Source organism: Odocoileus virginianus, chromosome 7, assembly GCF_023699985.2.
Source record: "Odocoileus virginianus isolate 20LAN1187 ecotype Illinois chromosome 7, Ovbor_1.2, whole genome shotgun sequence".
Classification (NCBI taxonomy): domain Eukaryota; kingdom Metazoa; phylum Chordata; class Mammalia; order Artiodactyla; family Cervidae; genus Odocoileus; species Odocoileus virginianus.
In genome coordinates this window covers 56235225-56252736 of record NC_069680.1, presented here as the reverse complement: position 1 = coordinate 56252736, position 17512 = coordinate 56235225, and the positions used below count along the sequence as shown (strand labels likewise).

The 17512-nt window shown below is 37.1% G+C and overlaps 1 protein-coding gene across 2 annotated transcripts in view; it reads left to right on the top strand.

The window, feature by feature from the left end:
- CTNNA3 (catenin alpha 3) overlaps nt 1–17512 on the top strand; it is a 1809955-nt gene that overhangs the window by 1710433 nt on the left and 82010 nt on the right. For both annotated transcript variants that reach the window (XM_070470726.1, XM_070470725.1), the window contains exon 16: nt 776–881. In XM_070470726.1, coding sequence (XP_070326827.1) covers nt 776–881 — 106 coding nt within the window. The remainder of the gene's footprint in view (nt 1–775; nt 882–17512) is intronic.

The following is a 17512-nucleotide window of genomic DNA, read 5'->3' as shown; positions in this document are numbered from 1 at the left end:
TCAAACCAGTCAGTTGTAAATCAACCCTGAATATTCATTGGAAGAACTGATGCTGAACTTCCAATACTTTGGCCACCTGATGCAAAGAGCTGACTCATTGGAAAAGACTCTGATGCTGAGAAAGATTGAAGGCAGAAGAAGGGTGTGCCAGAGAATGAGATGGTTAGATAGTATCAGTGACTCAATAAACATGAATTTGAGTAAACTCTGGGAGACACTGAAGCACAGGGAAGCCTGGTATGCTGCAGTCCATGGGGTCACAAAGAGTTGAACACAATTTAATGACTGACTGAACAACAACAGCAACTATGATTTTACTTTGAACTAATTGTGGACGAGAGTAAATTTGATAGAGAGCACTTAAACAAAAGACCATAAAAAAAGGATTAAAAAGAGGAGGATTAAAAGCATACCTGCTAATCAAAATGTACTGTCAACAATATAAATTGTTCAAAATCTCATGTTTCCTCCTAGAATAAGGAAAATATCTTTGCCTTAAGGGATTTGCATCCACAAAAGTAGCTCTAGGCTGAGGTTTATTGTAAGAAGCTCATGAGACTGAAGATCAAATGGAGTCCATCTTCTTGGCAGAATATCCTGAGTCTTAACACAATAGGTCTTCATAAAAAAAAAAAATCATACTGGAATCTAATCAGGGCCTGTTTAAAATTGAATTATGGAAAGCCAATGGGTTACACTTCAGGGTGCAAATCTGGGTGTGTATTTGTGTCTTAGCATGAACCACAGCAACAAACATGCATTCTTTTACTTTAAGGGGTAAAGGACCACTGAAGCATACAACTGATGTGATCTATGCAGCTAAAATGATATCAGAATCAGGATCAAGGATGGATGTCCTTGCTCGGCAGATTGCCAACCAGGTAAGTTCTCTATAAATGAATGTAATGAAAGTCCATGCTAATTGCTTTTTGTCATTTGATATTGATTAGAACAAAGCTGAATTTTTACTCTGTCAGACTAGTTTTTCCTAAAGTATTATTGAATTATCTTTTGCATAATTAATACATAACAAATGGAAAATTTATTCTGAGATATTTATTGAGGCTCTATTATTATTATTATTACTATTATCATTGTCATCATCTTTATTATTATTTAGGGCTTGACTAGTCAGACATTTTTTGAGCTTTAAATATATTCAAATTATTCTAAATTATCACCTTCTGAGTTTCAAATATACTCAAATTATTTTAATTGGCTGTAATACCCAATGTTAGTATTTTTTTCCTTAATACCTTAGATTTCTTATTTTTGCTCTTTAAAAATCAGTACTTTTCAAAATTATCTTGGGTTTTCTGTGTTAGCAATATGCTCTGATATTCTACATAATATCACTACAAGACAAATTATAATTAGTAAAATAATGAAATGAAGATATAAAATGTAGAAAGTGTATAATTCTTACAGGTGCTCTCGATACTTGGTTTGTTTTCTTTAGATTTCTCATGTCTCTATACCAGTTTTTTAAGATGCAGCTACATCATTAGAGTTACCTTTTTCTTAGGTATCTTTTGCTTAACTTTAATTGACAAATCTGTCAGTTTCTTTAGTTAATGTATTTAGATATTCAGTTAATATTTCAGACTGAGATATAATATTCCTTGGTAGGTTTTATATTATTCAACCCCATAATACATGTTTGGGGGCGTCCCTGGTAATTCAGTTGGTAAAGAATCCTCCTGCAATGCAGGAGACCTTGGTTCAAATCCTGGGTCAGGAAGATCCCCTGGAGAAGGGGTAGGCTCCCCACTCCAGTGATTTGGGCTTCCCTGGTGGCTCAGATGGTACAGAATGCACCTGCAATGTGGGAGACCTGGTTTGATCCCTGGGTTGGGATGATCTCCTGGAGCAGGACGTGGCAACCCACTCCAGTATTCTTGCTTGGAGAATCTCATGGACGAGAAGCCTGGCGGGCCACAGTCCATAGGGTCAAAGTCAGACACAACTGAGTGACTAAGCACAGCACAATGCATATTTATGCCCCTTTGGTGAAAAAAGCACTTTTCTTTTCTAATATGAAACTATTTCATATTTTTCTTGCATATATACTGTAAGAGAAACTTTATCGGGCTGCTTCCTCTTATTTAACCTTTTTATCCTCCTTTTCTTGGAACTTGAATGTTCTCATATTAGATACTATATTTTAGGATATAAGGAGGAAAAATAAAGAAAAATAATAACAGACAAATATTTTAAAGCATTCATGAAAATACATATTCATATATGTAGTATATATGTTTTTCAGTATCTTACTACTTTAAACATTGTGAGCATTTTATTAACCCTTTTAATATTCAGCCTTTACAGTTAAAAACAAACTCTATTGTAACATAATTCAAGATTATTATGAATAAATGACTGAGCCCAGGTCTGCCCATGGTTTGTATATTTTAGAATCATTGCATTCACTTTTATGAGATAAAGTATTAATAGTAGCAGAATAAATGAAACCATAATATATTAAACAGATTTATTTGTTCTCATAACTTTTTAAATACTTAATGATTCTTATCAGTGTGCTTCTGTTTATTTTAGAACACACAGTTTTTAAAGTTCAAATAATTGTCTCACTTTGAAGTTGTTGTTTTTTTCTTAAACAGTCCTTTTAATTGGATTAGGTCACCTTGTAGATACCACTGCATTAAATTATGTAACTGTATAAAATTATAGCTGTATTAAATTATGCCATTATTTTTTTAGCAATTTGAAATTCAAATTTCATGGAAGAAAGCAAAAGTATTGTCTCACTTCCATATAACTTTGACATTTTAAAAGAAGCTTAAAGAAGCAGTCACTGACTAATGAAGAATTATAGATGACTCTCTCTGGCCTTTTCCATTTCCTATAATAAAGTAGTTTCATATGATACAATTTTGACCAAAATAAATAGGGTTGTAAAGAAGCAGAATTGAAAGAAAGGAAACTGACTCATTATAGTGATTATCTGAGAAGGTTATGGTTATGCTTCAGATCTTGTTTGATAGAATAACAAAAATTTAGAAAAAAATAATTATTGAAATTGTGGAATAAAACTTAATAATATAAAGCAGCAAGGTAATTTTTACATTGTCAATGGTATTATGAAACAAATCTTCTGAAACATGGTGTGTGTGCTTAGCTGCTCAGTCATGCCTGACTCTTTGCGACCCAATGGACTACAGCACGCCAGGCTCCTCTGTCCAGGCAAGGGTACTGAAGTGGGCTGCCATTCCCTTCTCCAGGGGATCTCCACAACCCAGGAACTGAACCTGGGCCTCCTGCATTGCACACAGGTCTTTACCAATTGAGCCAGCAGGAAAGCCAGAATAGCGCTTGCTTTTAATTTTGAACAATCTAATAGCTCAAAAAATTTTAACAATTTTATGATACTTTACAGTCTGCATTTTGCTAGAGTGTCAGAAGATCAAACATTCATCAATTTCCAATTCCATCCAACATGAACTTGTGAGATATATATGTATATTCTACATATATCAGTTCAGTTCAGTCGCTCAGTCGTGTCCGACTCTTTGCGACCCCATGAATCGCAGCACACCAGGCATCCCTGTCCATCACCAACTCTCAGAGTTTATTCAAACTCATGCCTGTCGAGTCAGTGATGCCATCCAACCATCTCATCCTCTGTCGTCCCCTTCTCCTCCTTCCCCCAATCCCTCCCAGCATCAGGGTCTTTTCCAATGAGTCAACTCTTCCCATAAGGTGGCCAAAGTACTGGCCATGATCTTAGTTTTCTGAATGTTGAGCTTTAAGCCAACTTTTTCACTCTCCTCTTTCACCTTCATCAAGAGACTCTTTAGTTCTTCTTTGCTTTCTGCCATAAGGGTGGTTTCATCTGCATATCTGAGGGTATTGATATTTCTCCTGGCAATCTTGATGCCAGCTTGTGCTTTATCCAATCCGGCATTTTGTATGATGTACTCTGCTTGTAAGTTAAGTAAGCAGATGATAATATACAGCCTTGACATACTCCTTTCCCAATTGTGAACCAGTCCATTGTTCCATGTTAGGTCTTTGCCATTTCTGATCTTTATAATACCCATTTTGCATGAAGTGTTTCCTTGGTATCTCTAATGTCATTGAAGAGATCACTAGTCCTTCCCATTCTATTGTTTTCCTCTATTTCTTTGCATTGTTCACTTAAGAAGGCTTTTTTTCCTCTCCTTGCAATTCTTTAAAACTCTGCATTCAGATGAGTATATCTTTCCCTTTCTCCTTTGCTTTTCACCTCTCTTATTTTCTCAGCTATTTGTAAAGCCTCCTCAGACAACCACTTTGCCTTCTTTCATTTCTTTTACTTGGGGATGGTTTTGGTCACCACCTCCTGTATTGTATTATGAACCTCCATCCATAGTTTTCAGGTACTCTGTCTACCGCATCAAATCCTTTGAATCTATTTGTCACCTCCACTGTATAATCATAAGGTATTTGATTTAAGTCATAACCTGAATGGCCTAGTATTTTTCTCTTCTTCCTTCAGTTTAAGCCTGAATTTTGCAATAACAAACTCATGATCTGAGCCATAGTCAGCTTATATCTATTTTGCTGACTGTATAGAGCTTATCCATCTTTGGCTGCAAAGATTTTAATCAATCTATTTCAGTATTGGCCATCTGGTGATGTCCATGTGTAGAGCATCTCATGTTATTGGAGGAGGTAGTTTGCTGTGACCAGTGTGTTTTCTTGACAAAACTGTTAGCCTTTGCCCTTTCATTTTGTACTCCAAATCCAAACTTGCCTGTTCTTCCAGGTATCCCTTGACTTCCCATTTTTGCATTCCAAGGACATCTTTTTTTGGTATTAGTTCTAGAAGGTCTTATAGATCTTCATAGCACCATTTGACTTCAGCTTCTTAGGCATTAGAGGTTGAGGATTACTCTGATGTTGAATGGTTTGCCCTGGAATTGAATTGAGATCATTCTATCATTTTTGAGACTGCACCTAAGAACTGCATTTCAGACTCTTTTTTGACTATGAGGAATACTCCATTTCTTCTGAGGGATTCTTGCCACAGTAGTAGATATAATAAATGATATAATGGTAGTCTGAGTTAAATTCATCCAATCTTGTCCTCTTTAGTTCACTGATTCCTAAACTGTTGATGTTCACCGTTGTCATCTTCTTAACCATGGTCTAATTTACCATGATTCATGGACCTAACATTCCAAGTTCCTATGCAATGTTCTTCTTTACCGCATCAGACTCTACTTTCACCACCAGACACACCCACAACTGAGCATAGTTTCTACTTTGGGCCAGTCACTTCATTCTTTCTGGAGCTATTTCTCCAGTCTTCCCCAGTAACGTAGTGGACACCTTCCATCCTGCAGGTCTCATCTTCCGGTGTCATATCTTTCTGCCTTTTATACTGTTCATTGGGTTTTCAATACAAGAATTACTGAAGTGGTTTGCCATTCCCATCTCCAGTGGACGACATTTTGTAGAATTCTCCACCATGACCTGTCCATCTTGGATGACCCTGTGGGGCAAGGCTCATAACTTCATTGAGTTACACACAACTGTGATCCAAGAGATCATTTTGGTTAGCTTTCTGTAATTGTGATTTTTGTTCTGGAGGTGGAGGGATTGTAGTTCTCGCTTCTTCTGTCTACCCTCTGATGGATGAGGATAAGAGGCTTGTTTAAGCTTCTTGATGAGAGGGACTGGCTTGCTCTGGTGGGTAGGGCCATGCTAAATACATCTTTAATCCATTTATCTGCTAATGGGTGGGTCAGTGTTTCCTCCCTGTTAGTTGTTTGATCTGAGGTGACCCAGTCCTGAAGTCTACAGGCTCTCTGGTAGGACTATTGGCAACCTCCAAGAGGATTTACTCCGACATGCTTCTAGGACTGCTGCTGCCATTGACCCTGTCCCCATGACAGGCAACTGCCAACCCACACCTCCACAGGACACAGGAGGCCCGCAAACACTCACAGGCAGGTCTGACTCGGTCTCCTTTGGTGTCACTGCCCCTTTAACCTGGTCCTTGGTGCATGTAAAGTTTTGTTTGTGCCCTCCAACAGTCTCTGTTTCCCGCCTTTCTGTGGAAGCTCTGTAATCAAATCCTGCTTGCCTTCAAAGTCAGATTCCCTGGTGATTCATAGTACCTTTGCCGGATCCCCAGGTTGAGAAGTCTGATATGGGGCCTAGTACCTTCACAACAGTGTGAGAACTTCCTTGTTATTATTGTTCTCCAGTTTGTCATTCACCCACCCCACAATACCCCTATACTAGTTATTGTATATTACCGTACGCAACTTACTACTTTGATATTGATATTAGATAACTAGGAAGAGATGAATGAAAATCTTCTGTTTTAGCATATAGAAGCTTCATATGGACTTACTTGTTCCAACCACCCAACTTTTCTTAGGTTTTATCTGTTCAGTCCAGTCATTCAGTCGTGTTCAACTCTTTGCGACCGCACGGACTGCAGCACACCAGGCCTCCCTAATTGTATTGAGATGCTATAGTAGATTGCATATGCCATCTAAGACCATGTTGTTTAAGTCTTACAGAACTCTGGTACACATCCTATCTCCATTAGCCAGATTATTCCTGAGGGTCAGAATGTTGTTATTTATCACAATTATTAAACATTTTCCTCATGAATGAAGAGATAACAAATTGAAGAAGTAGCCTTCTTAGAAATCTAGGATTCCAAGCTATTGATACATATCTTTTCCTATTCTTTGACTCTTCACTGTAATTCATCATGTTAGCAGATATTCTAAATTAGATGAACTGGGTAATACCTCTAAATTAGATGAATGGGTAAAGGTAGGAATGATACATTGAAAGATCTCAGTTACAAAAGCAACCTATCACAAACAGAAAAGTGATGAACAGGAAACACAATAAAAATGAACATCTGCTAAAGTGTTTTGCACAGGAAGAGGACAAAATTGGACTTTGTAACTCCTGAATGTTCTGTCTGAAACCTAATACTCCTTCAATCTAAATTTTCCAATGCAAAGATATCCAGATTGTTGACTGGTTACTCCCACCTAATCATAACTAGGCACAATTAAGATGAATTTTCAGTGTTAAATATATTGAAAACCAATGCTAATTTAAGAAAGTGACATTTAAAAAAACAAAATTAAGAATTGCAAGGCAAATTATACCTGATACACTCACCTATGAACAAAACAATCTGCAAGTATAGTTTATGTTGTTATTTTGACAAAATATTGTTGGTGACTAGCCTGATTTGAATTGTTTCCTACTGATATTCTGAGAGTTAAAACATGTAATAAAACTACACTCAAAAGAAACTTCTGAAATATTCATTATGTCATTCTAACATGTCTGTTAAGGATAAAACGCCCAGATGCATCTTGTGACAGTATTTGTATTTTGACACTGTTATTTGCCTGAAATTTATTTTGAGAAGAAAAGTTAATGCCTCAATTTGTTCTCCAAGTTAATGAACCTTTACTTTATAAAAATGAATGCATAACAAGTTCTCAGGATTAAACAGGAATAGACAAATACTAAAATATTTTATCTGTTTGCATCCTTGAAGTAATAGTCTCCTGTTAGAAGGCATGCTGTTTTACTATTTTTTGGTAGATCTTTGTAACTTTCTCATTAAAGTGAATGAAGTCACTCAGTCATGTCCGACTGTTTGTGACCCCATGTATTGTAGCCCATGGAATTTGCAAGCAAGAGTACTGGAGTCAATTGCCCATTCCTTCTCCAGGGGATCTTCCTGACCCAGGGATCAAACCTGGGTCTCCTGCATTGAAGGCAGAGGCTTTCTCATTAAAAAAAATTCTTAAATGCTTTGAAGGTGATTATATATTAAGTTTTATTTCATGTATGCAAAACTGTAGCCCTAACTACCAAAAATAAGGTGTTTTAGGGTCTAGGAGGAGGGAGCTATTGGGTATAATAGGAGAATAATAAAGAAGAGGAATGTTTCTTCTTACAAAGGACTGGCTGACTTAACCAAAATTTCCTCCAAAATAAAAATTTGTCTGCATTATCTTTCCCCCATTCTTTCCACATACATATTATTTATAAAGGATAAAACATTCTTGTAAGTTTATTTCTATCCAAGTAGCACTTGAGTTGACAAGTTTCAGGTTTCAGGGAGAGACATGAAGTTTTGGGGTTGTAATCTAATACATAGGGAAGTCAGTCCTGAGAATTTCTCATGGAAGTCAGAAGAAAGCTAAAAGTAGGTTATGCCAGAACTTTACACCTATTAATTCTAAAGGAAAGGAATTTGATTAAGATGAGAGACATCTTTGTCTTTCATTGTTATTAGTGTTCAAAATATATCTTGTTGATAGCATTTTCTCAATGGTTGTATGCTCAAACCAAGTTGAAACTAAAAATGGATTTGAAGCAGCCTTAACCTCAACACCATTTAAGTCTAAATAAGTTCAGTTCAGTTCAGTTCAGTCGCTCAGTCGTGTCCGACTCTTTGCGACCCCATAAATCGCAGCACGCCAGGCCTCCCTGTCCATCACCAACTCCCAGAGTCTACCCAAACCCATGTCCACTGGGTCAGTGATGCCATCCAACGATCTCATCTTCTGTCATCCCCTTTTTCTCCTGCCCTTAATCTTTCCCAGCATCAGGGTCTTTTCAAATGAGTCAGCTCTTCGCTATATGTGTTGAGAGTGAAATGTTGATAAGACCATGAAATGGGCTGGGTAAATACAACATGTACATGGATTTTCTGAAGACAGGGCTGGATGATAGAGATTTAGTCATGTTTATTTTATAAGTGATAGGTGAAGCCAGAGTAGCATATACTGTTATCCAAGTAGAGACTGAGGGTGAAAAGATGCCCAAGAATGGAAACTCAGGATGCCAGTAGGGGCGGCATTGAAAATTTAAAAAAAAAAAAAAATGTTCATGATTACGAGGAGAGAAAGATGGAATTACAGGGTTGAGGGAGGGATTTTGTTTTGAGGGACTTTATGTTGACAGATTCAAGGATAGAAGAAGACATTAAGAGTACAGAAAAAATGGGATCACTGATGATCTGTGACTCTGAGGAAGGTGAAATGAGACAGCCTCTGGGCTGGAGTATAGGTGGAGAAATGAACCCTGTGGAAAGAGAAAGGTCATGGACACAAAGTGCTTCTGCTATCACTAATTGCTTAAAATTTCTCTTCTAGAAATTCATAGTGACACCTAATACTCTCCCTTAACAAACTTTGCCAGTTAGCAGAATTTAAGCTATTGTCTGTAATTTCAAAAATAATTTTAAATATGTCTAAAAGTTTACACTCTATTATGGGCAAAAAAAAAAAAGGCTAAACTTATGGAATAAAGGTCTTTAAGAGTATTCATTTTGCTAATTCATCCTTAAAATTCAAACTGAAAGGTAATAAATATTCTTTTTTCCTCTTGTTACTAAATGATATAGTCTATATTGGTACAAAACATCTTAACTAGAAGAGTGAAAGTCAGTTTAATGTGACAAAACCACTTAAACTGACACGTCATCTGCTTGTCTGTAGTGAGTGTCCTGGTGGTTATAAAACTTAATTTAAACAAAAATTCTGTGCATTGAAACACAAACCAGCTGTCCTAGTTAACATCTCCTATCTTAATAAACTGGAAATAATAACCAAGTGTATGATAACATTCTACCGCTCAATTTGTCTGAAAATGTCTAGCAGTATTCCAAGTATTTTTATGGAAAAAAAAAGTGTGTTTGGTTTTTTTTTTTTTTTTTGGTAAATGAAAGGATAAGAATGTTCTACACATCTAGGTCCTAAACTTTTGCAATTAGTTTTATGCAAATATATAAAATCTGAGGAAAACATAATTTGATTTTAATAATGGAGGTTGGGCACATAGTAAAACAACAGGTTCTTAAAGTAGAGATGATTCATTCCACTGATTCTGCCTCTAGGCTGCTAAAACTGACTCATAAAGACTTTGCAAATGTCAATAGAAAAGAAGACTTTTAAACAAATTTTATAGTATGGAATTTATATATTTTTTAATACTTTAGTTATAAAACTGACTACTATCTTTAGGTGTAACCAAGATTCTCATCAATTCTGGGAATGAAGGGTAAATCAGAGTCAAGTAATTTCTAATTTCAAAAGTTCAAATTTTCTACTCATTTGCCTCATTATTTCCTTAACAGAATTACTCTGCTAGCATGACTTTGAAAGTCTCTCAAGAGAGACTGTAGATTTTTCTTAAGCTTGGGTGATTGCAGCATTGTTTATCAGTTAAGAATCTAACTATTAATTTGCAAGTTTGATTTTATCAGAAGTTATATAAGTGAGTGAGTGAGAGTCACTGAGTTGTGTCCAACACTTTGCGACCCCATGGACTGTAGCCTGGCCAGGCTCCTCTGTCCATGGAATTCTCCAGTCAAGAATACTGGAGTGGCTTGTCATGTCCTTCTCCAGGGCAAATGTGTTTGTCTTTAAGGAATAAGGACAAGTAAGGACAAACACTTATATAGTATTTGTCTTTAAGGAACAAATACACAATAATCCTATTTACAATATACAGGTAAAAGTGTCAGTTTTAGAAACAAATTTACAAACCAGAGTCACGATTTACTATTTACTATATAAGATAAAACTGGCAGGAAGACTAATATTGTTTGGAGATCTTACAAGTAGGGAGTGAGGCCAGATCAAGTGAGTTTGGATAGCAGCTTCATCAGTTATTAATTGGGCAAGTAACTTAACTTCTCTATGCCTCGCTTCACTCCTTTGGTAAATGGAGATAATGAAATCATGTGAGAGCTAATATAGATAAAGAACCTGGAATAATATGTGACAAATAAAACACTGTATGTGTCAAAGATTATTCTTGAGTCCATCCATAAGAACAAAGAATAGCTAAGAGCCTTTATTACTCAGGATAGACAAAACAATGTTTTAAATGAATTTCATATAGAAGAGATCATTGTGTAGTGAATGAAACAGAAAACTCAATTTTTTACAGAGTCATACACTCTGTCTTGCAAATGACAGTATGACAATAATTAGATCTAAGTGAAGTGGTGCTGTGAGTACTATGTTATACACAATGCCTGTGCCTTTCACACACATGAAGCCCCTAATAAAGATCAACTTCCTGTCACGGTAAAAAAAAATAAATTGTCTTGCCTTTCATCGTTATAGGTAATTCTAGATAATCTTTGAATTTAATAAAAATCTAAGTACTCTTTACTTCAAAATAGACATAGTGTTACCACAAAACTTCTTTTTCCTTGAAACCATGTAAATCACAGTAATCTGATTTGAAGGGGAAAAAATTCTCTCCAAATTCTCTTAAATTCTGTGACTGAAAATAAAATAGATTTGAAAGCAAGTAGATATGGATTCAAATACTGGCTCTACCATAAACTCCTCCATCCTGTGAAAATTATGCTTTCTAAAATTATTATAATTTTCTAATTTATCATCTGGAAATTGGGGAAATCCCTTGCTTTTCTTCCTTCCCTATTCCCTTTTCTCTCCCTCTCTCTGTCCTTCTCCTTTACATTGGTCTCCTCTTTCTTTTTACTTGGTTTCAATTTAATCCTCCTAATGAAAATTGTGGGATTCTCCTTTCAGTTCACTCAGTCATTTGGTCATATCCAACTCTTTGCGAACACAAGGAATGCAGCACACCAGGCCTCCCTATCCATTACCAACTCCCAGAGTTTACTCAAACTCATGTCCATTGAGTCAGTGTTGCCATCCAACCATCTCATCCTCTGTCGTCCCCTTCTCCTCCTGCCTTCAGTCTTTCCCAGCATCAGGGTCTTTTCAAAAGCGTCAGTACTTCGCATCAGGTGACCAGAGTATTGAAGTTTCAGTTTCAGCATCATCCTTCCAATGAATATTCAGGACTGATTTCCTTAGTATCAGCTGGTTTGATCTCAGTGCAGTCCAAGGGATTCTCAAGTGTCTTCTCCAACACCACAGTTCAAAAGCATCAATTCTTCAGTACTCAGCTTTCTTTATAATCCAACTCTCACATCCATACATGATACTGGAAAAATCATATCTTTGACTATATGGACCTTTGTTGGCAAAGCAATGTTTCTGCTTTTTAATAAGCTGTCTAGATTAGTCATTGCTTTTCTTCCAAGGAGTAAGTCTTTTACTGCATGGCTGCAATTACCATCTGCAGTGATTTTGGACCCCACCCCTCCCAAAAAAAAGTCTGTCACTATTTCCACTGTTTCCCCATCTATTTGCCATGAAGTAATGGGACCAGATGTCATGAGCTTAGTTTTCTGAATGTTGAGCTTTAAGCCAACTTTTTCACTCTTCTCTTCCACTTTCATCAAGAGGCTCTTTAGTTCTTCTTCACTTTCTGCCATAAGGGTGGTGTCATCTGCATATCTGAGGTTATTGATATTTTTCCTGGCAATCTTGATTCCAGCGTGTGCTTCCTCCAACCCAGCATTTCTCAAGATGCACAATGCATATAAGTTAAATAAGCAGAGTGACAATATACAGCCTTGATGAACTCCTTTCCCAATTTGGAACCAGTCTGTTGTTCCATGTCCAGTCCTAACTGTTGCCTCTTGACCTGCATACAAATTTCTCAAGAGGCAGATCAGGCGGTCTGGTATTCCCATCTCTTGAAGAATTTTCCACAGTATTTTGTGATCCACACAGTCACTGGCTTTGACATAGTCAATAAAGCAGATGTAGATGTTTTTCTGGAACTCTCTCACATTTTTGATGATCCAACGGATGTTGGCAGTTTGACCTCTGGTTCCTCTGTCTTTTCTAAATCCAGCTTGAACATCTGGAAGTTCATGGTTCACACATTGTTGAAGCCTGGCTTGGAGAATTTTGACCATAACTTTGCTAGCGTGTGAGATGAGTGCAATTGTGTGGTAGTTTTAGCATTCTTTGGCATTCCTTTTCTTTGGGATTTGAATGAAAACTGACCTTTTCCAGTCCAGTGGCCACTGCTGAGTTTTCCAAATTTGCTGGCATATTGAGTGCAGCATTTTCACAGCGTCATCTATAGCTCAGCCTGAATTCCATCACCTCCACTAGCTTGGTTCATAGTGATGCTTCCTAAGGCCAACTTGACTTCGCATTCCAGGATGTCTGGCTCTAGGTGAGTGATCACAGCATCATGATTATTTGCATTGTGAAGATCTTTTTTTGTAGAGTTCTTCTGTGTATTCTTGCCACCTCTTCTTAGTATCTTCTGCTTCTGTTAGGTCCATACCATTTCTGTCCTTTATTGTGCCCATCTTTGCATGAAAATTTCCCTTGGTATCTCTAATTCTCTTGAAGAGATCTCTAGTCTTTCCTATTCTATTGTTTTCCTCTATTTCTTTGTATTGATCACTGAGAAAGGCTTTCATACCTCTCCTTCCTATTCTTTGGAACTCTGGATTACAAATGGGTATATCTTTCCTGTTCTCCTTTGCCTTTCACTTCTCTTCTTTTCTTGCTATTTGTTAGGCCTATTCAGACGAGCATTTTTTGTACTTTTTGCATTACTTGGCCAACAAAGGTCGGTCTAGTCAAGGCTATGGTTTTTATAGTAATCATGTATGGATGTGAGAGTTGGACTATAAAGAAAGTTGAGCACGGAAGAAATGATGCTTTTGAACTGTGGTTTGGAGAAGACTCTTGAGAGTCCCTTAGACAGCAAGGAGATCAAACTAGTGTATCCTGAAGGAAATCAGTCCTGAATATTCATTTGGACTGACGTTGAAGCTGATGCTCCAATACTTTGACCACCTGATGCAAAATACTGACTCATTTGAAAAGACCTTGATGCTGGGAAAGATAGAAGGTGGGAGGAGAAAGGGACAACAGAGGATGAGATGGTTGGATGGCATCTTCAACTCAATGGGCATGAGTTTGAGTAAACTCTGGGAGTTGGTGATGGACAGGGAGGACTGGCGTGCTGCAGTCCATGAAGTTGCAAAGATTCAGACATGACTGAATTGAACTGAACTCTCCATCTTTAGCTCCAAAGAATATAGCCAGTCTGACTTCAGTATTGACCATCTGGTGATATCCATGTGTAGAACTTTTTTTGTGTTATTGGAAGAGGGTGTTTGCTATGATCAGTGCCTTCTCTTGGCAACACTCTGTTAGCCTTTACCCTGCTTCATTCTGTACTCCAAGGCCAAATTTGCCCATTACTCCAGGTATTTTTTGACTTCCTACTTTTGCATTCTAGTCCCCTATAATGAAAAGGACATCTTTTTTGGGTTTTAGTTCTAGAAGGTCTTGTAGGTCTTCATAGAGCCATTCAACTTCAGCTTCTTCAACATTATTGTCAGGGCATAGACTTGGATTACTTCGATATTGAATGGTTCACCTTGGAAACAAACATAGATCATTCTGTCATTTTTGAGACTGCATCCAAGTACTTCATTTCAAACTCTTGTTGACTATGATGGCTACTCCATTTCTTCTAAGGGATCCTTGACCATAGTAGTAGATATAATGGTCATCTGAGTTAAAATCACCCATTCCAGTCCATTTTAGTTCACTGATTCCTAAAATGTCAATGTTCATGCTTGCCATCTCCTGTTTGACCACTTCCAGTTTGCCTTGATTCATGGAATTAACATTCCAGATTCCTATGCAACATTGCTCTTTACAGCATTGGACTTTACTTCCATCACTTGTCACATCCACAACTGGGTGTTTTTTTTTTTTTTTGCTTTGACTACATCTCTTCATTCGTTATGTAGTTATTTCTCCACTCTTTTCCAGTAGCATATTTGGCACCTACCAACCTGGAAAATTCATCTTTCAGTGTCATATCTTTTTGCCTTTTCATACTGTTCATGAGGTTCTCAAGGCAAGAACACTGAAATGGTTTTCCATTCCCTTCTCCAGTGGACCATGTTTTGTCACAACTCTCCACCATGACCTGTTTGTCTTGGGTGGCTGTACATGGCATGGCTCCTAGTTTCACTGAGTTAGGCAAGACTGTGGTCCATGAGATCAGATTGGTTAGTTTTCTGTGATTGTTGTTTTCAGTGTCTGCCCTCTGATGGAGATGGATAGAAGGCTTATGGAAGCTTCCTGATGGAAGCTTCCTGATGGAAGAGTCTGACTAAGGGTGAAACTAGGTCTTGTTTTGATGGGCAGGGTCATGCTCAGTAAATCTTTAATCCAATTTTCTGTTGATGGGCGGGGCTGTGTTCCCTCTCTGTTATTTGGCCTGAGGCCAAACTATGGTGAGGGTAATGAAGAGAATGGTGACCTCCTTCAAAAGGTCCCATGCATACACTGCTACACTCATGGTGTATGTGGTCCTGCAGCCAGCCTCTGCTGACCCACACCTCTGCCAGAGACTCCTGGACACTCACGGGCAAGTCTGGGTCAGCCTCTTGTGGGGTCCTGCTCCTTTCTCCTGGGTCCTGGTGAAACCAGGTTCTGTTTGTATACTTCCTCCTTTTTTGAGTGAGGTTGCTTCAGTCTTGCTTCTGACTCTTTGCCACCCTATGGACTGTAGCCTGCCAGGCTCCCCTGTCAATGGAATTCTTCAGGCAAGGATACTGGAATGGGTAGCCATTTCCTTCTCCAGAGGATCTTCCTGATCTTCCTGATACAGGGATTGAACCCCTATCTCTTGTGGCTCCTGCATTGCAGGCAGATTCTTTACTGCTGAGCCAGGGAAGCCCTTAGAACTTGAGAAACACCCTTAATTCAAGTTTTCTCTATCATCTTATCTGTTTGTCTCTCTGACTGGGTACCATGAACACATAAATTCACTCATCTGTCCGTTCCTATCTAAATATTGATAGTATTTCTGCTGTAGAATTTATAACTTTGCTATCTTTGTTGAATAACTTTTACTTAAAGGTCATATGTTCTCATGTTTTCAACATATTTTGGAGCTATATAGACTAGTCTATTTTGCAAATATAAAAGAGAATAAAATTCTCAGAAATGTTTCAGTAATACTCTAGTTTATGAATTACTATGCAAAAGCAGAAATGCATGAAATGCTGTCTTGTCTTTCATTTTACTTTTTACTTTTTATTTTTGGTTATTAGATTAAAAACCTTTTCAGAAATAACATTTTATTATTATAGAAGTAATATGCTTTAAGGGCTTCCCTGGTGGCTCAATCAGTAAAGATTCTGCCTGCAGTGCAGGAGACCTGAGTTCGATCCCTAGGTTGGGAAAATCCCCTGGAGAAAGGAATTGCAACCCAATCCAGTATTCTTGCCTGGAGAATTCCATGGGCAGAGGAGGCTACAGTCTGTGGGGTCACAAAGAGTTTCACATGACTGAGTGACTAGCATCAATATATTTTAAGAATATAAATATTAAGATATGTAAAGTATGAAGAAAGTGAAAAATACTGATACCATGTCTATTTACCATTTTCACATTCACATATGTATTTCCCACTTTGTTTTACACACAAACATAAAAACAGTTTTTCAACAGTTTGATTGATATGGCATTTGAAATTTTATATACTGAGCTTTTTCACTTTCTAAAAACATTTTCCTTTGAAAATATTATTTTTGAAACTATATAATATCATATTACAAAGCTACGTATCCTAATTTAATCTTTTCACTATTATAGAGCATTTATTTCCAAATTTTCCTATTGTAAGTAATGCTGTAGTGAATATCTTTGCATATAAATTACTGTTCATATTTCCATACCCTTATGTATATGTATTATATTTAAAGTGAAATTAAGTTATTGAGGATATTTAAAAAACTATTCTACTTGTATAGGAGAAAGAATACAAAGATTAAACATGGACCACAGATATTTGTCATGTTGTGATTAAGTTCTACTACAGTAAATTCCTTATGGAAGATGATATAATGTAGGAGACTGTTTTTGGTAAAGTAATACATCTCTAAAATATGTATGCTGCTTGATTCTTGTCTCCAAGTAGATCTATAACTGTTAGCTACTATTGAAATTATTTTTTTGGTCTAAGAACATTAGAACATTAAATTCTGAAAGTAATAGGACATAATATATGTCCTGTTACAGATGTTTTTAAATGCCCATATAAATATTAATTACACAGGACAGACAATGCAGAGCTATGAGTCCCAAGGAGTATTCTGATAGCAACTTTAGAAGAAAGGAATCATTGCATTTTAAATACTTCTTTAGATTTACCTAAAAATGAACTATAAAAGTTTCTAACATTACGATAAATTAAAGGCAATTATTTTTATGTACCTTTACATGTCTGGAAATTCTGTACTATTTCTTCTAACCATGCTGAAGTAGAGGAGGGCATGGAAACCCACTCCAGCATTCTTGTGTGGAGAATCCCATGGACAGAGGAGCCTGGCAGGCTACAGTCCTTGGGGTCACAAAGAGTTGGACACGAGTGAAGTGACTTAGCATGCTGAAGTAATTAAGATTGGAACATGAATAAACTCTGCTAATGGGGAAAGCATATCAAAATCTACATGGGTTTGGTCTAAGTAATGGGACTCAATGAAAATAAAGTTGGTGCCTTAAAGGTACTTAAACGTAGTCTCAGTGTTTACTCACTTTGATTCAATTCTTTGTTTTGATATTTT